The sequence below is a fragment of the Aphidius gifuensis genome, linkage group LG2, assembly GCF_014905175.1.
Source record: "Aphidius gifuensis isolate YNYX2018 linkage group LG2, ASM1490517v1, whole genome shotgun sequence".
Classification (NCBI taxonomy): Eukaryota; Metazoa; Arthropoda; class Insecta; order Hymenoptera; family Braconidae; genus Aphidius; species Aphidius gifuensis.
In genome coordinates this window covers 11,875,722-11,901,342 of record NC_057789.1, presented here as the reverse complement: position 1 = coordinate 11,901,342, position 25,621 = coordinate 11,875,722, and the positions used below count along the sequence as shown (strand labels likewise).

The 25,621-nt window shown below is 30.8% G+C and overlaps 1 protein-coding gene and 1 long non-coding RNA gene across 3 annotated transcripts; both read right to left on the bottom strand.

Annotated features, from left to right (window-relative positions):
• Positions 1-8,506: 8,506 nt before the first annotated feature.
• LOC122849157 lies at positions 8,507-9,999 on the bottom strand. The gene is made up of 3 exons (XR_006373508.1): positions 9,469-9,999; positions 9,038-9,229; positions 8,507-8,687 (listed from the first exon to the last, which is right to left on the bottom strand). It is a non-coding gene; the product is annotated as an uncharacterized LOC122849157 (long non-coding RNA).
• Positions 10,000-17,133: 7,134 nt separating this feature from the next.
• LOC122849129 lies at positions 17,134-25,088 on the bottom strand. Of its 2 annotated transcripts, XM_044147726.1 has the most exons (5): positions 24,830-25,088; positions 19,126-19,263; positions 18,812-19,046; positions 18,557-18,684; positions 18,371-18,492 (listed from the first exon to the last, which is right to left on the bottom strand). In XM_044147726.1, exons 1-5 carry the CDS (start codon positions 24,894-24,896, stop codon positions 18,407-18,409), a joined length of 654 nt encoding a protein of 217 aa, XP_044003661.1. In that variant the 5' UTR covers positions 24,897-25,088; the 3' UTR covers positions 18,371-18,406. The 2 variants fall into 2 exon arrangements, with proteins under 2 accessions (XP_044003660.1, XP_044003661.1); XM_044147725.1 differs by having other exon boundaries at positions 17,134-18,684.
• Positions 25,089-25,621: the final 533 nt, after the last annotated feature.

The window sequence follows — 25,621 nt, the reverse complement described above, 5'->3', positions numbered from 1 at the left end:
TGATTTTCTAAGCTTCAAACTGTCAATATATTCATTATAATTTTTTTTGGTATTATTCCACACTTTCAAAAAATCTGCAATAATCCTTTAATAAATTGACTTATAGTTCTTTCTTCAATAATAGATTTACTCATTGTTCCAAAACCATCATTGTTACCCTCATTACAATCAATCGAATCGTTATACAATTTTAATACTCTACTTCCATACTCATCAACATTCTCATTATCATTCATTAATACGATGGATAATTCATTACAAATTGACTCGAAACTTTTTCCAGTGTACGTAACTGTACGGAGCAATACGTCTAGCTCATCAAGAGATGTAAATTCTGTGTTAGCGATTAGACTAATTTTAGGATCTGTAGATTTATTTTTAATAGAAAGCATAAAAGCTTGTTTCCATTGTGGGTCTGAAAGTTTCAAGGCTGACCGACAACTACCAATAAATCCTCGAATAGAATTTGTTTTTCCGTCATATTTAGGAATTACGTCTAGAGCGTCTCGTAAGAAACATTTACCGACTGTAATCGTTTCAACTGGCTCTACTGTTTTTACTTCTAAATTTTTGTGATTAATGAAAGAATATAGAGGTCTACTTAATTGTGAATTTGGACGTTCGGTTTTTAAAGTAGAATTTACATGATTGTCATTGTTATCATTAAAAAAATTTCATTTAAAATTATCTTTACTTTGTTGATTAAAATTTTCCATAAGGGAAATCACATACTCGCGATTGACTTGAGGTTCTTTTTGCAAGGCCTCGTTTTCACGTTGCAGCTGATTAATTATCTCCTTCAAAACATTCTCTTTCTCTTAATTCACATATAAAAATTATACGTTTCGCGTTCATTCTCTAATCTCTCAAGTTGCTGACGACACTCATTCTGTTCCTTACACATTCTTTCTAAATTTTTATTTGCATGCATAATTTCTTCACCCAGAGTACCATTTCTATCTCTTAAAATTTTATTTTCCTGAATTAATTTAATCACTCTCTCTTCTCACCACACCATTTTTTTGTTAAATTTGAATTTTCATTGTATAAAATACCATTAGTAAAATTTAAACGATCAGACGCAACTTTCAATTTACCAGTAATATTCACCATTTGATCTCCACATTCTGCATGTTGTTTTGATTTTTCAATTGTTTCTTTAGTATTTGTATATTCGACCCCATTAATATTTTTTTCTAAATCCACCTCATCCACTTTCCGCATCTATTTTTCTCCCCCGCATTGCTTCAGTGTGTAGGTCTATCTCTTCATAAATATGAGAGATCGGTGATCCCCTTCCCGACCGATACGATGACATTTTTCGCTAAGTAATATTTCCAACAGACAAAAGAAATGACAGAAAAGAAAAAATTCAATTCAATTATTTTAAAAATTAATGCATGTAAAATTTGACGCAATTAAATATGAAATTCGAGTTTGTTTGTTCATGTAAAAAGAAAAAATATAAAAGATACTTTATAATTGATTTATTGATGATAAAAAAAAAAATTTAGTGACTCCTGCGACGAAGTATAAAATTCATAGAATTTATAGACATCTATATATGAATGAATATTTTTATTTTCTTTATGTAAAAAAAAATTTATGTAAATGTATAGTGTACCCAAAATATTTCATAGCTCAAAAAAAAATTTAATCCGCACTGAGTTCTGAATCTACGTTACACATTACAAGATCCCACTTCTGACATCAATTTTGTTACGTACCAAGCTAATTATTTTATATTATCTATGGAATAACAAAAAAAAAAGGAAGTGTGTTTAACTGAAAAATAATAAAATAATAATTTGAGAATAATATAAATTAATGAGCTTGATATTTAACTTGTTTTTATAAAATCTTCTTGTTTTGTTATTCCCTACTGGGTAACGGGTTAGGAGTGAATGTGTATGATTGTAGATGTACCTTGATGTTAGAAAAATCCGAAACCAATATTGTTGAGAGCGTGTCAATCTGGATGGTCGCCTTTTGATGTTGGTAGTCTTGAATAATCCAAACGGTAAAATAAACTTGAAGCACAGAAAACAACACCCCGGAGAAATGTCACAGTCAATTATTTTATAGTATTAGGAACAGTCAATTTTTAAAGGAAAAACTAATAATTTTATCACAAAGATTATTTAATTTAAATTCACTTGTAAAATTTTATTTATTAAAACGTAAAAGTTCAATCGATTTTATTATTTATTGAATTTGATTTGATTTTATAAAAATTTATTTAAATTTAATTTAGATATTGTCCAAACAAAAGTTGTCGCAAGAGTGAAGCTCTTTAAATTATAAAATAATAATTCCCATAAAAATTAAATTAAAAAGTAGGGATGGTCCTAGGTGGAAACATCTTTGACTAATCACTATTGATGGTTCTCATGGTAGTCAGCGTTTAATTATTGCTGAGACATTATTCGAAATAATTGTTAAACTCAACGGATGTTAAATATCGTGTTGCTGATTTAAATGCAACTGTGAGTTGAGAAAATAAAAGTTTAAATGAAAAATAATATTGAAAAAGTAAATAATATTTAAATAAAATGTCAATGATGCTAACAGTGAAATATAATTATTAAAAATAAAAGGAAAAAATTTATGTGCTACTCGACATTATACTATATCCCTTGAATTTACTAAATTTTATTTATTAATTAATTATTTTTAATATGAAAATACTGGTGCGTAACAACATATATTTTATATATATTTTATATATATATTTTTTTCGTGGGGGTGTATATAGCTGTTTATAATCGTATTATATCGTATATAGTTGCCCGAGATGAAAAATATTCTATATACAAAAAAAAGGCTGTCGTATACGGCTGTTTCCGTCCCACCAAGCAGACATTAAGCAGTCGTATACAAGTATACGTATATTATATATACAAATATTGGTGAAATCATGATTTCACCTGCAGGTGAAATAAATTCAGATTTCCATTAGGCAAAAACGGATGAAAACCTCAATGTGAAAATTTATAAAGAAACATAATCAAAAATAAAAAAAAAAATTTTCTTCAATTATTTTTTTTTTGATTGGTTTAAATAAATATTTAACTAGATGTCACTAGCGAGAGAGATTGATTGATTGATTGATTGATAATATATGTTTTATTGTCTAAATTTTAAACAAATTACAAAATTGGTTGATTAGGTGAATATGTGTGAGTAAGTATATGCAAGGTGAGAGGTATGTGAGTTTTGTACATATGATCTTCTTGATATATATGTAAATAAATAAGTCGGTAAGTGAGTGAGTGATAAGAGTGAGTAGTTGAGGGGTGGTATGCAATTTAGAATTTTCAGAGCAGGTTGACAGTATGTATATGTGTATTTGATAGTGCAGCTAAATTTCATTTGTGAGTAGTCTTGTTTTAAGCCTGTTTTTGAATGTGGTGACATTATCAGCATCTCGGATTGACGAAGGAATTGAGTTCCAGATAGATGGCGCTGTAACAGCGAATGCACCTTTGAAAGTATCAGTTCTGTAGTTAGGTATAAGCAGGGCTTGTTGATTGATTTGGTTTCGTGCAGGTCTATTGGTGCTAGAAGCAATGAGCAGATCTGATAAATATTCAGGTATACCATTGTTGATAATACCATACACAAGAGTTGCAGTATACAAGTAGCGCAAGTTTTCTACACTTAACAATCCAAGTCCTCTCCTGGCATCAGACACAGGTTGATCCACTCTGACTCCAGTAACGAATATGACTCCACGATTTAGAATTCGTTGTAGCTTAAGATCTAGGCACGTGCCAAGACCATGAAGGGCCACTATACAGTAGCTGATATGAGGCATGACAAGTGTATGAAGAAGTTGACAACGAAGCTCTTGGTCAGTGTATTTAGCAATACTGTAAAGTTGGTAGAAAATTGAGTTGGTTTTAGACTTGATCTGTTGTATATGTTCAGCAAAAGTTAGTTTAGAATCAAGTATGACTCCGAGATTTTTGACTGTTGATGAAAATTTAATAGGAGCATCAGTAGGTCCAAGGTTGGCGAGTTTACTGTAGTCAATACTGTTGATAAAGCGACGAGCTCCAAATATGATTGCCTGCGTCTTTTTCAAGTTGAGAGACAGTCTATTACGTTTTCCCATGCAGTAATTTTGTCAATATCTTGATCAATCTGTTGTAAACATTCATCTACGTCAGCCATGGAACAGCTTCTGTAGATTTGCAGGTCATCAGCATATAAGAGACGCTTGCAATTGACAATTTGAGGACAAATATCATTGATATACATTGAAAACAGTAAAGGTCCAAGAATTGAGCCCTGAGGCACACCAGAGGTTATCGAGAGCCAGTTTGAAAGACTATCACCATCACCTTTAATTGCTTGTGTTCTGCCGGTAAGATAGGATTTCAGCCAGTTGATGACGCAATCAGAAAGTCCGAAATTCTTGAGTTTGGTAAAGAGTAAATCATGAGGAACTGTGTCAAATGCTTTGGAGACGTCGAAGAGTACCACTATTGTCACTTTCCTACTGTCCATGTTAGTTCTGATGTCGTTAACTAATTTTACGAGGGCAGTTTGTGTACTATGACCTTTTCTAAACCCGCATTGAAATGGATCAATGAGCTGGTGCTGGTGTAGATGTTGTACCAGTTGTTGATAAACAATTTTCTCAAGAACTTTAGAGAGATAAGGCAGTATAGCTATTGGTCTGTAGTCTTCCTGCACTGTGGGTTTCGGTTTCTTGTTTATGGCAACAATAAGTACTTTTTTCCAGATAGCTGGAAAAATCGACTGTTGAAGAGACCTATTGAATAATGAGCCCAGAGATGGTAGCAGTGCAGGAAGAATAGGCAAGATCATCTTTTTAGAGATTTGATCATAGCCTATTGAATTTGATTCAATACTTCTTGCCAGAGTATCAATTGTTTCGAGACTAATGTTGCCGAAAGTAAAAAGTGGCCCATGAAATAGAAGAGATGTTGGTGATGGAAGGTGAGTTTGAACAGCAATTGTGGTGAAAGATGTGAAAAATTTATTGAGCTCTTCTATGTCAACACAAAGGTTGCTGGATGACTTATTTTTTAATAAACCGAGACTCCTTAATTCTCTCCAGGTCTGCGTAGGATTTTGATTGACTAGCCTGTTTTTGTAGTACTGTACACGAGAACTAAGAACCCTGGATCGGTAATGAGCTCTGAGACTTCTGTAATTTAAGAGGTCGGAGGTAAGTCTGCTTCGCTTGAACTTTCTATAATGAGCTTGTACTTGTTTAGCTTCATCTCGTAACTCAGAGTTGAGCCAGGGAGCAGTTTTTTTAGTGTTGATTCGAAGAGAAGTGAGTGGTGCAAACTCGTCAATGATTGATAAAACATTAGTAGTAAATTCACAGAATTGCATGTCAACATTTGAAAAGGTAGTTTCATCAAACGTTGCCAGTTTAGTAAGAAGCTGATCATGTACCAAAGGTTGCTCAAGATTACGAAGACATCTAGTTTGGATTGTTTTCGGTTGGCAAGTTGGTACTTGAAAACTGAGCTCAAACCATAGTAGATGATGTCCAGCAGCAAAAGTGTTGTTCGTCTTGTCATATGACAACACTGTGTCATTTTCATCGACCATGCAAAGATCAAGCCATGTTTGTCAGTAATTTGTAGTGTGAGAGAAGCCATGTGGAATTAGTTTTAGCGAGTTATCATCGATGAAATTTCTTAAATACTGAGAATCAGCATTTTGTGACAGCTGATCGGCCTTAAAATCACCAAGAATGACCCTGTGCTTGTAGCCATCTGTCACATTGCTAATGATAGAGGAAAAAACAAGAAATGCCACATGAGGTGGCCTGTAGATACTTGCTAGGATTATTGGATCAGCAGCTGGTACCTGTATTTCACAGACTATGTACTCTACAATGCCAGGCTTACCTAGTTGTGTTGGATTAGATCTTTTAATGGTTTGAGTATTAAGAGAGTCAAGCACGTAAATACCAACTCCACCACCATTATTATTTCTATCATTTCGAAAAAGATTGTATCCTGGTATTTGAATAACAGAGTCAAGTACAGCAGGTGATAGCCATGTTTCAGTGAGTGCAATAACATGCAGAGGTGACACTTAATCAATATAACAACGTAGTTCATCTAGATGAGCACGAATCGAATTAATGTTGATGTAACAAATTTTTAGTAAACTAGAAGAGAGTGTATGTGGAGAGAGTGAATTAGGTTTTTGTTTTTTATTTACTTCAGTATTGTTACATTGTTTGTTGTTGTTTATAGAGATCAAATTGTCACTTGTAGTATGTCATTGTTGTGTATTATTGTATTCTTCAGGTCGTGGATAAAGTTCAAGCAGCTTGTTGATATCACCATCACTAAAAACCAGGTGTTGCATTGATTAATCATCTTTTTTAACATGAACAACGGCATTTTTTGCCCATACATATTTAAAACCAGATGGTTTAAGATTATGACGTGTTTTACCAAGTAACTTGAATGTTGATGATGATAATAAATCACTAATGTAGATTTTTTTATTAACAAAGCTTGATGCACCAGGTATATTGAGAGTAGAGTATTGAACAGGGGGAACTCGTTTAGCAGTAATTAATATATTTTTACAGATTGCAGCATTTGCACATGTAACTGCAATAGAAACAGGCGATGTTGATATAGCAGAAGAAGAAGTGCTGGTTGATGCAGAGCTGTCAGGACCTGAAACTCTTTTTATTAGTAACCTACAGTTGGTCAATTCATCAGGCAGATATTTTATAGGTTTCTTTGAAATGTTATCATACTCATCCTCATCGTCACCTCTTCCTCGCTTTAATGAAGCTGTGGATCTGTCAGAGCCAGTTGGAGATGGCGGTGTTGTATCAATTTTGTCAGTTGAACCAATAGTTAATTGAGTAGACATGATGGACTTCTCTTAAGTACACAGCTACTGTATTTATTATATAGTAATGATAAGTAATATTGTGCTTTATATAAATCAATACCTATTGAAGATTATAATTTGTGATGATAGATATTATTGTGCTTTGCATTAGTCAATTGTTGATAGAAGTAGATAGTTATTAGAGACGATTGGATGGATCTTGATGAATTTGTTTGCTGCTTCAACGATATCAGTTGGAAATTGCCAAACATAATCCAAGCATTTGACATTTCATTCGAATGATTCTTTACCATGCAAGTTTTTTATCCTCATAAAGGTGAAACAATATATGAAGTGATACAAAAGTATATTTACAAAATCGACGGAGTTGTGGGACCTGGCTGCATGTGTATGAACTTGAGTTTTTGAAAAGCCCAGAGGATCAGCAAGACTGAATGGATAGAATCCATATTAGTTAACTGATTTATAAATAATTATAACTTAATTTTTATTATTATAAAACATCGCTTTTATTCAAATACAAATATAATATTTTGGCGATAATACATCTGAGTAATGTAAAATAATAAATAAATTTATATAAAAAAGAATAGAATTAAAATTTTGTGTGTTTTCTTGAGATAACCATAAAATATTTTCTAGAAATAGTTTAACTTATTAATATGTATAATATACAATCTCATTATTTATTAATTTATATTTACTTTTAACTCTCTGATTAACTGAATAATCATTTTATAGTGCTGTGTGTTTATTCGCAAATCGATACTTTCAGACTTTTCAAAAAATACCATTGTTATCAAAGCTTGAAACAGCTTTGCACGGAATTCTTCACAATATAATCCTGTTGATAATGAAGCAGTATTACTGTCATTTTTTAATTATTATAAATACAAAATCTAGAAAGAATTTATTATAAAATTGACTATTCAATGTAAACACAATCAAACCCTAACGGTACGACCCAACCCCTTATGAACCGTTATTAAACGGTCGTCTCAAAGTTGGAATGTGCGCAAAAAAAACCGCAAACAAACCATTTTTAAACCTAAATATAAACAAAGTAGAACTAACCGTTAATTGACCGTTGATAAACCTTGTTCAAACCCAAATATTTTAGATTAAAATAACTAACCAAAAACTAACCAGAAACTAACTTTTCGGGTCAGCATTTATCGTTTACTCATAGTTTATTTAGAGTTTGTTAGTGGTTCGTTAGCGGTTAATTCAACTCAGTTTATTTGTGGTTGGTTAGCGGTTTGTTAGCGGTTAATTATCTGATTATATATCACAGTAAAAAAATGACTGTATAAATTCGTTTATATTGAAAATAATCTGAAAATATGCATAAATAACACGGTTTTAATAATAATTTATCATTTCAGTCATATAAATATGGTTACAACATACAATATTGTATATAGACGATACAAATGAAAAATACATAAAAAGAACAGAAAAAAATGGAGCGATAGAAAAATTCTATAATTATGGATGTATATATTTAGAATCTCCAGAATCTATTTCAGAATCTCCCATAGATTGATTTCTCAAAGGACCTTCTTCTTTCCGTCCGCTTCTAACTGGTGATTCCTCATCACTAGAACCACTTACATGTGGATAACATAAACTTATGAAACCACATGCTGATGTTCTTGACGTAAATTAATCACCAGATGCCAAACGTTGTATACCAATGGAACAAAATGATCTTCAAGATATGCTGGACTGTGTTGACTTGCAATATTACGCGACAATTCAACTGCTTTGTCACGTACAACTGTTTCTTCAACAGCTGCCAATGCTTCAAGTGGTGGCTGAAATTCATTATTTTCAATTACAATTAATGTAAATAAATACATCGATAAGTTTATTATTGTCTGACTTATTTACTTGAATGTAATATTTTATTTTTTTTTTTTTTCTTTTTTTTTTGACGTCTAAATAATATTTTTTTAAGTAGATGATTGATTTTATGAAAAAAAACAAAAAATCAAATTAACGTTAAAGTGAGTATGTTAGTTTTTTCATTTAAACATGTGAAAAACAAACCTAAAGTTTGCTCGTATTTATTTTTTATTAATTAATCAAGTTATATAGTCTAATCAATAATGTTAAATTGTTGAATGTCAATTTAAATAATTATCGTTTTTTTTCAAACACTTACCAATAAACAATAAACATGATCAAGTCCACCTACGAGTGGTGTGAATGTTACAAGTTGTTCAGCGAGTGCCAATTAAATTTCATCTCCATCATACATTGTCCACGTCAAAAAAGGCATCAACTCACTACGAGTACGTTCAGCACCAAGTGCCAAGGCAATCGTTGAAAGTTTTTCGATCGAATTAAATCGCAGCTATAAAATAAAAGTATATTTATTAATTGAAATAAAATAAATTCTTTATCATATTTACATTTTTAACAATCGTTTCAAACAATTGTCGATCAACTGATATGATGAAATTAATCAAAAAAAAACCGCCGTAGTTGTACCTCACTGTTACAAATACTTGCTGACTAAGATCAAGCTGTTTTTTTTTTTCAAACATAAAAAACTTTGGTACTATTTTCAAAAATAATAATTATTGTACTTACTAGTAAATTTTCATTTTATGATTCATCTATCAAAACTGCAATTGGATAAAGGCTGTCGTTGGTTGATGAGTCGGCTGCTGCCATTATTTCCTCAACCACAAATTTATCCAAGCGAAATTTATTTATTCTCACTGTTTTAGTATAAGCCTCGGGCACAATATTGCTTTTTTTATTATTTTATTTGTTTATTTATATGATTTTCCATTGCCTTATACACTAGGGCACAACACTCTAACTTTTTTCTTTTTACAAGATAATGTATAAAAACAGTCTACGTTGCTTCCATCGATTGATAGGGGCTTTCTTTGACGGCGGACTACTGCTCACCGTCACTACTCTTATATATATATGTGTAAGTGTTACAGTGGCGCATTAGGAGTCAATAAGAGTAATGACGGCGAGCAGTGGAGGTGGTATTTCTGGCAGGCATTCGCCGTGGAAAGAAACGCCTAACAATTATGTAACAAGCGGTGATCAAATATGTATTGGATTATAAATGTGTGATGGAAGTATGGAACTTGACAATTTTTTTTTGTAATTAAGTATTTGTATGTGCGAGGTTGTATGTGGTTCTCCATGAATCAAAAGAACACAAAAGAATAGATTGTCATATCATGAAAATATTCAACCAATGAAAAAAAGACTTCTAGTTTCAATCTCATGCCAGAAAAATTTCTCCGCCATCAATCTCATGCCGGAGTGATTTCCCCATCATCGATCTCGTGTCGGAGTAATCCCCCCCCCCATCCATCAATCTCATGCCGGAGTAATTTTTCCGCCAACAACCTTATGCCGGAGTAATTTCTCCGGAAATGGGCTAAAATCGAAGTAATGCCGGAGTCATGGCGGAGAAATATTTCTACCAGGGATATGTCGGATTAGTAGATGTAATCCAACCACAAACAAACCCTATAAAAACTTCAAAACTCAGAATAACCTGATTCCAATCCACGAGACTGATTGGGTCATATCGTTGTGGCAACCTCGAAGTAACCGAAATCCAACCGAAGTTATTGAACGGTTAAATAACGGTTACAGCAAACTGGTCTTCGGTTCATATAACCTTAGAATAACCATTATACAACGCGGTTAGAGACGGTTGTCTTTGCGCACATTACAACCGTCAGGTAACAGTTATCCAACCACGAACAAACCTTAGAAAAACTTAACCCTAAAATAACCCGATTCCAACTGACAAAACGGGTTGGGTCGTACCGTTAGGGTATGGGTGTATTGTGCAGTGCTGCTACCTGGTGTAGAAAATATGAGTGATGTGCAGTGGTGTGTGTGAGCGAGTTATTATTATTATTATGCTTTACCAAGTTAACCTCAATCCAAATGACACACGAAAAGAATTTTTATTATCCAATTTGAGCTATAAGCAAGACAGCGAATGCAAGAAGCAATTATTGCATAAGAAGCCTTGCAAAAAGTTGCATGCAATGATCCTGAAATCAAAAACGCCCGTAGGCAGTTCGTGGCAGTAAAATTACAAATTAAATGGAGCTCAGAAATCTATGACTGTACTATACTCACAAGAGAGAGAGAGAGAGAGAGAGTCTAAATAAAATACAGGCACCTAGCTAGATCCGAACCCCCGAACAAGGATTTTTTGATATCCCAAATGAATTTTTTTTTTTTTTTTTAAAATTTATTTGTAATAAAAGTAAAATACATTTCATTTGGTGTTAAGTTAAGACGTAGAAAAAACTTGAAAAGCGTCTATACAATATATACAAGGGAGGAGTTTGTTGAAGACATGGCCTGGTGGAAGCAGGCAACTCGAATCCAGTCTTGATGTATCAGCTTGTGTGTACTGATTCGGTTATTCTGGTAGTTGTATTTTTGAAGTGTTGAACTGATGCTTTATTATTGTTGTCTTTGTTGGAAAAGGCCTTTGGCAAAACCAGCAAATCAAGTAATACCAGATGGTCTAATACTACTATATATTAAAAAAAAAATGGATGAAATTTTTTTTGTTGTTGTGTATCTTGGGACTTTGGTTTTTAATTTATGTTATTATATCTTATTTCTCTCATGATATTCAGTCTTGTTTCAAGTTCTTTTATATGTTGGGCGTTTTGATTGAGCCACCAGTATTTTTTTTGGTTTAGACGATGGTTTTCTTGATCGACAGAAGGTATTTCTGTTGAGAACTTAAATTTGTATTTGAATTTAAGAAAATCGTCTATTCCCATCGGAATTTTTTTATCACCTTTGTTTCTAGCCCAGAGGTATATTATTGGTATATTATTGTGGTCTTGGATAAGTCCCAAATGATCCAATTTGACATACGCTTGTGGTGTGATATATGTTGATATATTCATTTTGTTTAGCATTGCTACTGATGGTACCAACATTGACCGAAATAGTTTGTTGTTTAGCTCTTGAATTTTGCTGTACTAGTCTCTTGTTAGTTTGATGTCGAAGTTATCTTTTCTTGTTATATTTGCATTTGCGTATATCATTTTGTTGCTGGTATAGTGCTTGAATCCAGTATGTGCTGGTCTGTATATTGATAAACAGGATCTTAGATATTCTCTTTCAAACATTCTTATTGCTTCCATCTCATTGGCACTGATGTTCTACCGTATTGGTGCAGCATATGTTATTATTGGCCTTATTAACAGCGTATAGCACTTTTGATCTTGAGTATAGTTTTTTATTGTAAAATAATTTACTATTGGTTCTGAATGCTGCTTGAGCCTTTTTGAGGGCTTCGTCAACATGTTTGTCACCTCTTGCCAAGTGGTCTAGGTGAAAATCAAGATATTTTACTGTTTTTTTCTGAGGTATTGGAGTATATATATTTTTTATTCTGTCATTGATTTCAATTGAGAATTTTTGATAATTAGTTCTGTTTAGTTTTGATAATTTTTGTGCTAGTTTGTGTATTAATATTGTCTCACATTTTGTTGGGTTCATTTTTAGGTTCCAATCCAGATAATATTGGTTTGCTTTGTTTACTAGGTGTTCTAGTGTATCTCTGATAATTGGTAGTTTGTTTCTAGCTACATATATCACTAAGTCATCAGCGAAAGCTAATGAGTATGTGTTGTTGTTATCATTTAGGTTGAATGAGTTTAATATGCCTCCTGTTAGTATGTTGAAAAGTATTGGCGAATTAACTGTGCCTTGTTGTAAGCCTTCTATTATGTTGAATGTTTTGAAGCTAATGTTGGATTCGTCCCAGGTAACGAATGAATTGCCAATGATCATATCAGCTATTGTAAACATTAAGTTTTGTGGGAACTTTTTTTCGATTAATTTGTATATTAGTCCGTTGATCCATGTCGAGTCAAAAGCTTTTTCAAGATCTATGAAGGCAGCTTCTACCAGCTGATTGTCTTGTTAATGTATGTTAATATGGTTCATCATGACGTTGATTGCATGAGTAGTTGAGTGCTTATGCCTGAATCCAAATTGATTATCAGGAATTACTTAGTTGTTGTTACAAAATGTAACAATTTGTTTATTTATGACACATTCATACACCTTGCTTATGGCATATGTTAGACTGATGGGTCTGGTGCTTGCTGGGTCGTTGGGATTCTTTCCTTTTTTTTGGAATGGGCAATATTTTTGCTGTTTTTCAATCTTTTGGAAAATATTTATGATTGAGTCCGTTGTTGAATAGTATTGTAAAGTTTTGGAAGTGAAACTTCTTTACGGAGGGTAGCGACAAAATTCGAGGCCCCACTAGAGTTACGCTGAGCGTTACACACTCCATCTCATGCCCGGTCACGCGCTATGTCACAAGCGGATAAAGAGGAGAGAGAATTATATAGAGAGTACATGCAACTACTCCGGAAGAAGTTTCACTTCACCCGCGCCTACTCGCAACACGCATTTTTTTTTATTATTGGATATGGTAAATGTTTTAGGATTATAGGTGGGATGTTGTCTAGCCCACTGGATGTTTTATTTGGTAGTTTTTTAATGACATCGTTAGTTGAACACATTTTTAATTCATTGTTGTTTTTTGTAAGATATTGTGTTGGATTGTGCGCTAGATTTTTGTTGTCAAATGTGGTTATTGTGATATTGTTTTTTCTGTCTTCATTTTATTGTTTTATTAAATTTTCTGCTGTATTGTTAATTATGTTTGTGTTTTTAGCTGTTGCATTTAGTCTTCTTGGTGAATTTATTGTTTCATAGAATGCTCCTATGACATTTAGTTTGTCAATTGGATCTGTGAATATGTATTTGTTATTTTCTATTGGTGTGTTTGGTAAATCACAGTTGCACCTGTCTAGTACATTGCTGTTGTTTGTGTCAATGTGTTGGTCTTGGAGTTCTATTGCTTGTTTTTTCCTGAATAATCTGTTGATTATTGGGAAAAATTTATTGTGATTTCTATGATCGATTTGTGTAACTTGTGCATCCCAGTAAGCCAGGTTTGTTTTTTCTAGTTCCACTCTTATTGCTTCTCTAGTTTGTGTTATTTGTTTTTGACTTGTTTTGTTTATAGTTTCTTTTTTGTTGGATCTGTTTTTAATAGTTTATTATATTTTGTTATTAGTTTGGTTTTTTTTTTTTTTGTAATTTTTTAATTTTTGAGTTGAAGTATTTGTGTATGTCAGCTTTTGATTTTATTTTTCGTACTGTAGTTTCAATAGTGTTGTTGATTGCTGTTTCAATTTTTACCAGGTGTTCATCAATCTCTTTTATTGAGAGCCTTCTGTCACTAGGTAAATTAATGTTATAATTTTTTTCTAGTTGTTTCGTGAATTTAGCCTATTTATATTTAGCTGCTTGTGGTTTTTGGAAATTTATGGTTTCTGAAGCTGTTAAATTTATTGTAAATGATAATGCATTATGATCATTGTCATAAGCTATGGTTTTAATTTTCCAGGTTTAGCTGGATCTGTAGATATGTTTAGCCTTGAGTCAGCAATGCACATGTCAAGGTATGTTAGTGCTGGTGTGAATGTTGGTTCAGATGCTGTGTAGATCTTGGCTCTATATAATGGGGCTGTATTTTTTATCTAAGATGCTAGGTATCTGCTTCTTGAATTATTTTGTCTGTCACCAAAATTTTTGTGTCTGGCATTAAAGTCACCAGCTATGATGTAGTAATTATTTAGATCATCTTTTATATCAATCATGTTTTTTATTTTTTTGTAAATTTCATTCAGCTGGTTACTGAATATTTTTGTTATATTATTTGATATTCATTGTATTATAGAGGCTGATAAATCATTTTTTAAGTTTTCAATCCAATCATGATTGTTGGTGTTTTGTATGTTGTTTGGGTTGTTTATCTGTTGAGGTTGTTGATGTGTGTTGTTATTCGTGGTATTAGCATAAGATGTGTTGGTTCTTAGTGCTTTTTGACCATCAAATAATCTTGGTTGTTGTTTATTATTATTTGTTTTATTTGTTGTATCTTTTTGTGCTTGTAAGTTGGCTTTGATAACTGGGCATCCATAATATGATGCTGGATGTCCTTGTAATCCACAGTTGGCGCATTTAAGTTTGTCTTTAGTTTTTGTGTCTTTTTCTATTCCGGATTTACCTGGTTCATGTGATTATGCACATTTAACACATCTGAATTCCAGGTTACAGTTGCTGCTTGCATGGCCGAGTCTTTGGCATCTTTTGCATTGAAATATTTTTTTCTTTCTCATAAATTCCCATCTTACTTTTTGATAAGCAAGATATTCGATTTTGGTGACATTTTTTTGGTTTGTATCAGGTGATATTTGTACCATGTGGTTTGTTATTATGTTTGTTATCTTTTGTCATTTTAACTTTAACTTTTTTTTTATAGAAAAAATGTTTAAAATAAAAATCGGTAATTGCTTATATTTTGGATAACTTTTGAACAAATTAACATAACAAAGTTTTATTCAGCTCATAAAATTTGATGATGAATTCCTGAGAGCCACCCATATGGCGATCATTTTTTTGTTAATAATAAATCAGCTAACAAACGAAATTACTTTCAGTAGCTTCTCAGTTGTAGTATTTTCATAGAAGAATAATATGATCCTAATACGATCTTTCTAACTTTATTACTTTGCAAGATATGATCATTTTCTGAAAAAAGTGTATGAATTCAACACTATAGGCTTCACCCACGTAAAAAAGGTGAAAAGGATTACTTATTTTCCTGAAATGGACACGAAAAATATTACACAAACACAGATATAATTCAATAATAAAATAATGGAGACGACACACGAAATTTAATATTCGGAAAAAGCATTAATTTTATTTATAAAAAAACACCATGATTTGAATTAAAAATTACATACAAAAAACACTCTTAATTTATTGTAAAAATTATAAAATATTAAACACTCAAAACATAATTATAACAAAGGTCCCACGCGTCGATAATACAGAGAGAGAAAAATCAAGTGAATTACGGAGTCAGTTATTTGAAATATTGAAGAAGCGATCCGTTGATTAAATATTACGCGACCCGGTGAATTATCAACTAGATTGAGAAGCAATCTAGTTGTTAAGAAATAAATGAAACACTGACTCTACATTCACGTAAGTACTACACTTGATTATCGCCGAGACTCTACTCAAAATTACACTGATATAAAACAAAAATAAACACTTAATATAAAATTAATAATTGTACTTACAATGACGGTTGAATTGAAATTACTGGCTATGAACGACGTGGACCTTGACCTTGGCTTCGCTTTAATTACGATAAATATTTGTAGATGTGTGGTTGATTGGTGATGAACAACGGTATTTAACTTAAAACAAAACACTCGCGTAACACAGAATCTAACTTTATAAAAATGGTAATCGTTGGTTTATAAATTCGTTACCTGGTTATTTATTTAATATATTTGTATTCTCGAAATGAATTGAGACAAATCTTTAATTAATTACTGATGTTACTGAATTAAAATATATTTAAAACCAATTTAATAAAATTTATTATATAGCCGAAGGCTATATAAGTTATTTAAAATAATTAATAAATTTAAATTCGATTGAGAAATATCAAAATATCAAATAATTAAACTTGCAACTGATTTGAATATAAAAATAATTAAATTTCTCTAAGTCAAAATTTAGATATTGTAAAATTTTCTAAGTTTTAATTCAAAAATATTTATATTTTCTAAGTTTTAATTTAGAAAAATAAAATATTTCTGAGTCTTTATTCAGAAAGTTAAAAATATTCTAAATCTTTAAACTCAGAAATCTTTATTCAGAAAATTAAAAATATTCTAAGTTTTAATTCAGAAAAAATAAAATATTCTAAGTCTTTAAACTCAAAAATAAAAATATTCTAAGTTTTAATCCAAAAATAATTAAATTTCTCTAAGTCAAAACTTAGATATTGTAAAATTTTCTAAGTTTTACGGTGAAACACAAGTTGTTCTGTTTTACCGGTGAAGCCTATGTGTTTTATATAGGAAAAAATTAAAATAATAATAATAGTATTTTTTTTGCATGTAAAAGCATACAGACTTTACCAGTAAAACAGAACAACTTGTGTTTCACCTTAATTCAAAAATATTAATATTTTCTAAGTTTTAATTTAGAAAAATAAAATATTTCTAAGTCTTTATTCAGAAAGTTAAAAATATTCTAAATCTTTAAACTCAAAAATAAAAATATTCTAAGTTTTAAATCAAAAATAATTAAATTTTCAAAGTCTTTATTAGAAGAATAAAGCTTCGGCGATTAAGTACAACTTAATTAGAGCTGGAAGAGCTAGTTATGGTGCAGAGACTGCGGACCAAGTGAAGTGAAAAATCTAGATCGATTAAGTTTGGGACTCAATCAGCCCTTAGAAAAGTGGGGATCTTTCGGAGACGTTCGGTTTTCTCCTGGTCCAATTCCTATTTTCCTTAGTCTACTTTTTTTTCTATTGGTCAGCTCAAAAGCGTGATCTTTATTTATTGATTAAAAATATTTCTAATTAAAATTTTATAACATGAGTGGTATCAAGAGAATCCTTGTATTTTTACGATTCTGTTGATATCACTCACTGTGCTAATTTATCTGTTAAATCAATTAATAAAATTGGCGGTATTGCCGCTTGGCATTAGTGCCGGCTCAAGAAAATCATTGAGGGGGCCAATTCTTTGGTTCCCCAAAATATATTACTTTTGTATTACGTAAGATGGAGCTCGGGGTATCGAAATATACCCTGAATATATAATAAGATTGAAAGATTTAAAAATAAAAATAAAAAAAAATTGGTGCGCTTACCGCAGGACATTACATTCCATTTATTAACATTATAATTTTTTTTGTGTGGATTATTTAATTTTTTATATTATTATAATAGAAATACACTGTTTATTAATTATTAGAGTTTTGACAATGTTTCTCGTATTGTTTCTTATTTTGCATTTATTTTATCATTATCCTCAAGATTTTTTACGGTGTATAATTTATCATGCACGGAGAGAAATCCACAGCATATATTACTGTAGTGGTATCGTAAAAATCATAGCCGACGTCATTAAAGCGACTAATTCCCACTTATTATAATGATTATTATCATATTTCATCTAAATTTTTTTACTGTAGTCTACCGGAATTTTTGGAAGTCTTGAGTTAATGGTATACTTTATGCCAGAAATTACTGTAGTGTACAGCAAGTTTTCCCGCCAGATGACACGAATATTTATTGGAAATCAAGTGTGTTCCTAACCTCTTCTAAAAAAGTTTATTGTTTTTATTTTATTTATGAATCTAAATAAAAATGCGGTGAAACACATGGAAATTATAAAATGGTTTATTTTTTAAAAATTAATAAACACGTTACATTTTTATTTTGATGTTTAAACAATAAGGTTTTATTTAATTTTTTGTGTTGTTTTTTTGTTTTGTTTTGATTAAAATTACTGTAGTGTAGTAGGAAATTCTAGTCGATCCTGGTGGCCTCCCCACGCAACTTCTCAATTTCCAGTAGACTACAGTAAAATTTGTTCGATACTCTACAGCATTATTTGCTGCGGATTTCTCTCCGTGGGCTATTTCTCCAGAAAAAATTACATTGTTTCAGCATGAGTTCGTTTTTTCCCCCTAGCACTGTATACAGAACCAGAATCGCATAATAAACGACGGAAAAAGTTATATCTTTGATTCAACAAACCTGAACAAGGCACATGTTTGTTTTCTCTTTTATTCGAAAAAGATGGCGAATACCAATCTTTTTGATCTTCACGTGGAAACATTTTGATAATCATGTCTCGTAAGTCTTCAAAGCGTTGAGTTCGAACCCTGGAAATCATTGTTCAAAAATTTACAATCAAATCTTAACTATCAATGTATGTACGCGGTTTGTTTTTCTTCAATTTTGTCGATAAACAATGATGCTAGTTTAATTTAAAGAAAAAAAAAAACTTACAACATCGAAGTATCCGTTCGCATTTCAACATGCAAAATGGCATCAGCCAACAGGGATCGTGTTTTCATAGACAATGACTGGTGTTGTCGAAAATGATTCAAAACAGCTATACCAAGTACAGACCTTTTAAGAGTATCTTCAAGGTTAATAATAGGATCACATGTTTCAATTGTCACAACTTGAGATTTCGTTTTTACATCAATCTCTTTTTGGCTTGAACTTGATTCAGCACCGCCTATAAAAGATCCAATTAGTATTTTTGAATTGTGACCGAAAATTTATATGTATATATATATATATATAAAAAGTGTTACTTAGTTCAGAATTATTTGATTTTCTAAACTCAGAATTCCAACGTTTCAAAAATACTGCTTGAGGACCAGTTTTTGGTATAAGTTTTTCAATCATACTTTGAGTCAAGCACTTGAAAGATTCTTCTGAGACCTCTTCATCTGAAAATAAAAATGGATTGATTACAGTCGAAATAATAATCTAATATAATTGTAGCTTTCATTTTACCAATCTAAACTATGATCGAGAAATATTGTGGTGCATACTTTATTCGTCCCATAAACAAAATTTGAATAATCCCTGAAAGATCTCGCAGTGATCTCGTAGAGATTTAATTTCCTTATCAGTGGTCTCATAAAGAAATTTCTCTTAACGAAGTTTTAAATACACTGCAGAAAATTTTTTCTATTTTTCAGACAAAAAGTTCTGAATAATAGAAGTTTCCTTCTTGCAAAAAAATATATTTGTATTAAGAAAAAATTGATTTGGATTAAGACAAAGACTTCTTAATCCGAATCATAAAAAATTTCTTAAATCATGAAAAAAACGTCTTGATTCAAGACAAATCGTTTGTGTTTTTAGAACTTCTTGAGTTATGAACAAAAGTGTCTTGAATCAAGACAAACTGTTCCTGTTTTTAGAAGTATACTTCTTGGATTATGGATAAATGTGTCTTCTACTTAAAACTAAAATTATAACATTTTGATATTAAATAATAATTAAATACAATAATAAATCAATTAATTAAATAAACAAGTTAGTATTCGAAGAAAAAAATTAATATTTCCGTCAATTCCAAAGTTCTTGATGTATCAGAATTAATTTTTGATTTCTATATCCAATCTCGCGGTCACTCGGATAACGCGCTCGCCTCCCGCCCCATAAGTTCGCGGTTCGAACCCCGTCTCAGTCATTGAGTTTAGGAAAAAAAAAAAAAAAATTAATCATAAAATTGATTGAGTCAGCAACAGAATAAATAATTAAATACGAAAAAAAAATTATTTCTTTTTTACGGAGGCGAAGCAATACGTATTAAAATCACTCGCAAAAAATAAATAATGTTCATATCTTCTAAACTATTTAAGATAGAGAGTTTAAAATAGGCTTAAATTAAAGGTATTGAAAAGATCTACAACCAAGGATATGGAAGAAAAAATTTTGATTATTAGTTTACTAATTGTTGATAAAAATAGATAATGGAAAAATTTCAAACTCGAAATATTAAGAAAACTAAGAACAAATCATGGATGCAATTTTTTACCAGGATGGTTTTTTTTTAAAACTCTACAAAATTACGATTTTTTTTTTTTTTTATTGTTGCTAGAAATTTGTTAATTAACAGAATATCAGAATTTGTGTTTTTTTAGACACTTCATAACTTTTTTAAAAATTATCTCACTAGTTCTATTTGGTCTTAAAATTTTCCTCATCAAAATCTCTACAGCCAAGGCTATATTTGAAAATATTAATTTTTAATTGTAAGATGATTGTTTATAATAATAGGTGTCATCGCGAACTTTGTAATGAATGAAGGGTCTTTAAAAAGTTGGACTTGGAATTTCTATCATATCCTTGGCTGTGGAAATTTTTATGAAGAATTTTTGAATGCAACATAATTTTTTTGCGTTTATTAATTCAAAAGTTATCGGATATCCAAACAATTACCGATTTATTATTTACAACAATTTCTTCTAAATAAAAAGTTTGTACGCATGCGCTAATCAAAAAATATATTTCGATCGGTAAGTCGGTATTTCTTTTTATCGATCTTTCATTTAATTAGTAAGATTAAAATTTAAAAAAATAAAAATAGTAAAAGTTTTTGATCTAAGTAGAAAAATAAGATAACTGTTAACTTTTTTTAATTTTTTAGAAATTAAATTACAACTAGAAAAGAAACAACAAATATATATATGTATATAGTTAAAAATATATACATGTTATATTGAGGTTAGGTTCAAATGTTATCATTGTTATTATTGTGTACAGTATTTATATTCAGATAAATATTTTAAAAAAATATATATTATGTACAGAGCCGGGAAGTTCATCTGTTATTTCAGTTTGCCGTAAGCACCACTGCATCATGGTGAAATATAGTTTAAAAAAATTAGCGTGTTGCGAGTACGCGCGGGGGAAGTAAAACTTCTTTCGGAGTAGTTGCATGTCACGCTGAACAATAATAATAATAATAATATAATAATAATAATAATACTGACAATAATATTCAAATACATATATTATTAGTTAATAATAATTATTAGAATTTATATTTCGAATATTCCCGAGCTAAAAAATCTCAGTCTTAAAAATGTCGAAGTCTTAAAACAGTCTTTATTTGTCCAACTAGGAAGACTTCGGAAGACTTCCAATTTAAGACCTCAGGCTTACGAAGTCTTCCATTTAAAGACTTCGTAAGCCTGAGGTCTTTCAGAGGAAGTCTTCCATTTCAAGACCGTAGGCTTCCGAAGTCTTCCATTTTTTTATTTTTTTTTTATTTTGAGCCGTAAAAAAAGCAAAAAATAAAAACCTACGAAGGAACGATCATAGGTCTCTGGTGTGAAAGTCGGATAGGCTGACTACTCAGCCATTTGTTCAATTGATATTTATGGAGATTATTTACCTTATAAACTTTTGACTTCTAATTTTTGTTATTTGAATCAATTTTATATTATAAATATCTGAATAAATATTTAAAGTAAAATTTAATTTAGATCTATTAAAATTAGAAGAACTTGATTTTTTTTTCTTAAAAAAAATATATCAATTTTAAAAAATTATGTAATAAAATGAATTAGGTGATAAGAGCAATATGTTAATACGAATTAGCGAGATATAGTCGTTTTTATAGATATAAATTAATTAGAAACTTGATAACTTTATATCGGGTAGTTTGAAATTTTTCTAAGTTCCTTAATTTTTGTTAAAATAAATTTACAAGTCTTTAATTTCAAGACCGCAAGCTTTCGAAGTCATTTATCTTCAAAATTTATTTTATTTTAATTTAATTTGAGGGTGGACCCGAAAATAAATCCCGCTGTGATATGAAAAATTTTTAGAAAACCTGGAGGCTTCCGAAGTCTTCCAAATCAAGCGTTAACGCTTGATTTGGAAGACTACGGCAGCTTTGAAAATTATCAAAAAAAATTGTAATTTTATGTGAAAGACTTCGGAAGACTAATAAAGCGCGTTTTAAGACTTGGAAGACAGTTTAAGTTCAATAAAGCGCGTTTTAGGACTTGGAAGACCTCGGAAGACTGAGATTTTTTAGCTCGGGTTATTATTATAAATTTTATTATTTATATCGTCACATTAATGGAAGAAGGGCGTAAGTGCCATTTTTGGGAATTTTTTTTTTTTAAAGAAAAAAGGCGTAAGTGCAAATTTATAAATTTTCGGGCTTTTCATCTAATTTTGAAGCTTAAAGAAGAAAAAAAAGGGCGTATGTTCAGGGAATAAGGCCATTTTTTCCATCTACGACCCAGGTAGGAATCGCCCAGCCGTAACGATTGTAACAGGCTTGGTTGTGTCCCAAGTTTTTGTCGAGCCTGTTACGATGGTCTGACCCTAGGTTCCCACAAAGCCTTGAAAATCAGTCTTTAACAAAGCTTGTGTCAAGATTGGATTTTAAGTTTGACACAAGCTTGTGATTCAAGACTGTGTCAAGCCTGTGTTTTTTGTTTTCCCTGGCCTCACACGAGCCTTGTGTCAAGTTCGTTTTACCAAGCCTGACACGGGGCTTGACTTGTACATATATTCAATAAAAAAAAAAAATTATATTAATTAGATCTATAAATTGTAAATAGAAATTTTAAATAGCAAATATTAAATTTCGACTATCGTGCCAGGCTTTTACAAGAATTGTGTATATCAAGTCTCGAATAAATTCATTCATATCAAAAATTTTCAATGACTTCTTTATGAATTCCCTGGTGGTTGAATTGATAGAGCGTCGGAATTCCACATGAGAGACCTAGGATCGATCCCCTGTTTCGCCGTTTATTTTCGTTCGAATTATTATTGTTAGCTCAAATTGTATCGCGTAAAAAATAATAATATCAAAATTAATAAAGTATTAATAATCGATTATTTATATCGTTTATAATTTTTTTTGTAAAATTGCGTCAAGCTTGGATTCAAAGCTTGTGTCAAGCCCGACACACAAGCTTGTGCCAAGCTTGGATTCGAAGCTTGACACAAGCAAATACATGGTTATCATTCAAGGCTTTTACCAAGCTTGACACAAGCTTGTCCCAATCGTTGATTCCTACCTGGGGAGGTTCAGATCGTCTTTTTTTTTAACTATATTTCACCATGTTGCCATGGTGCTTACGGCAAACTGCAATAACAGACGAACTTCCCGGCTCTGATTATGTATATTATAACAGATTTGTAAGCTGATGGAAAATCAATATTGCCAAGTACGCCGAGCCTGGTCAATGATGTTTATGTTTCCAGAATACGACTTACAGCATTGTTAAAGAAGTCGTTCATTCACGTAGACATGGAAATATCGATAATTAATTATTATATTGCTTGGCGATTGTTTTATTTCAATTTTATTATTGTTATTTAAATCTCAAATCAATATACGTGCCGAGATATAATTTTGAAAATTCTTAAAAACACGAATTATTATTATTATATGAGCCACGTTGAGGATAATAATAATAATTCGTGTTTTTTTCAATTTTCAAAAATTGATATCTCGGCCGTATGACAATTAATTTGCTTGAGGGTTTAAAATTAACTTATAATATAATATAAAATTAAAAGTATTAAACAATCGCCAAGCAATTATGAGTTGTTTTAATTATCGATATTTTACCTGTCTTACCTGTGAACGGACGACAAAAAAACTGCTTGACAATAGGTATAACGTATTCTGGGTATAAAAAACTATCATTTAACAGGTATTCGTACGTGGCCGTTTTGTGGCGATTTTTTTCCATCAGCTTACGGACTATAATGATAATGATAAATATGGTTCCGTAATTTAAAAACCCGCATTCGCCAGAGTTTTGAAAATTTTCAATTTTCAACGGGAAACGATTTCGTTAACAACATTTCTTCCTTTTTAAAAATGTTTTTGCCAAGCACTTTATTATTAAATGTCAGGAATTTTTTTTTTTCAGTAAAAAACTCAATTTTCATAGTATATTTGGAAAAGGGTTATATTGTCAAAATCATATGTACACGACTGCATGTGAGAAATCGCGATTCTCACACAAAACCGACACACGTACGACAATATAGATTTATCTTAAATTTTTTGTTCATAATTTATAATGATAAAATTAAAATAAAAAAAATTCTAATGAGCCTGAAATTATTTGAATATTATTTATCTAACAATATAATAACAAACAAGGGCCTGTCAAGAATTATTTTTTATATAAAAAAAATGTATTTCATTTTTTTTCAAACGAAATGTAGCTCGGAAATGTCGTGCAATAAATCAAAACTTAAATTTGTTGATTAAAAAAACTTATCTTGGTAGGAAAAATGTTCAGACAAAAGATTAAACATAGAATTCAAAATATGACAATTTTCTATAGCTAGGGTTCTTAGTCGATATTAGAACTGGTTTTGTTTGGTTTTTTTATTTTATTTATTCCATTCTAATTCATTATCATGAATGTTGTATTTTATTTTCTTTTTAAAGTGGATATATTGTAAACAAACTTGTGGCAAGCAGCACATAAAATGACCAGTTTTGCAACGAACCTTTGAATGCAGTTTCCCATTTTTTCAGATCCCACTCGGTTAATTTATTAATCACCCACTGATCCATTATATCTTCTTTGAAAGTATAACGAATAAATTATTTCGTTAAGAGAAATTAGATTTACGATAGAACAGCATTCAGTAATTGCTGTAATTGAACCAAAAAAATATTGCTTGTAGACAGTTATAATCTATTCAACTATATGTTTGCAAATCGAAATAATTGAGCTTTTCTGTCACTGTAAGAACTACGATTGCAACTGGCACTGTGTAACTTACTATTGGTTGTGCAGTTGTCGACGTCGGAGTACAGCAGAGGGGATCTCAAGGCAATATGACATCATCAGAAATAAAGAATCTGGACATTTTACTATAGTAAACAAATTATTAAATTTTTCGTATGAATTTTACTAAATACTCTGCAAAAGATATGAAATTTTTGGACAGCAATAAATATAGTTATAGACATTCGACAAATAGTTTAAGTATTAACGTCATTTGATAAAAAAAGAATAAAAAGCACTGAACGTAGCAAATATATTCAAGGAAAAAAATAACAATTATTTATCACAAAATTATATAATTCAATTCTAATGTTACAATAATTATAACATTAAAACGAAGCATAATTTTTTGATTAATTATGATAATTTTGAAAGAAAAATTCATTAAAAAACGTTTCTATGACATGATTATAGAATATAATAGAATTATTAAATAAATGAATGATTCATTCATTATTTATTAAATATTTTCATTCAAATATCTACATTTATATTATACTCATTATGT

What these genes read in the sequence shown, in the direction of transcription:
- LOC122849129 (XM_044147725.1), bottom strand. Translation starts at nt 24,896, where the DNA reads ATGGATCAGTGGGTGATTAATAAATTAACCGAGTGGGATCTGAAAAAA. An exon ending in ATGGGAAACTGCATTCAAAG is followed by an intron (nt 19,264 to 24,829) that starts GTTCGTTGCAAA and finishes TTTTATTTTCAG; the next exon opens with ATGAAGAGGTCTCAGAAGAA. An exon ending in ATCAAATAATTCTGAACTAA is followed by an intron (nt 19,047 to 19,125) that starts GTAACACTTTTT and finishes GATCTTTTATAG; the next exon opens with GCGGTGCTGAATCAAGTTCA.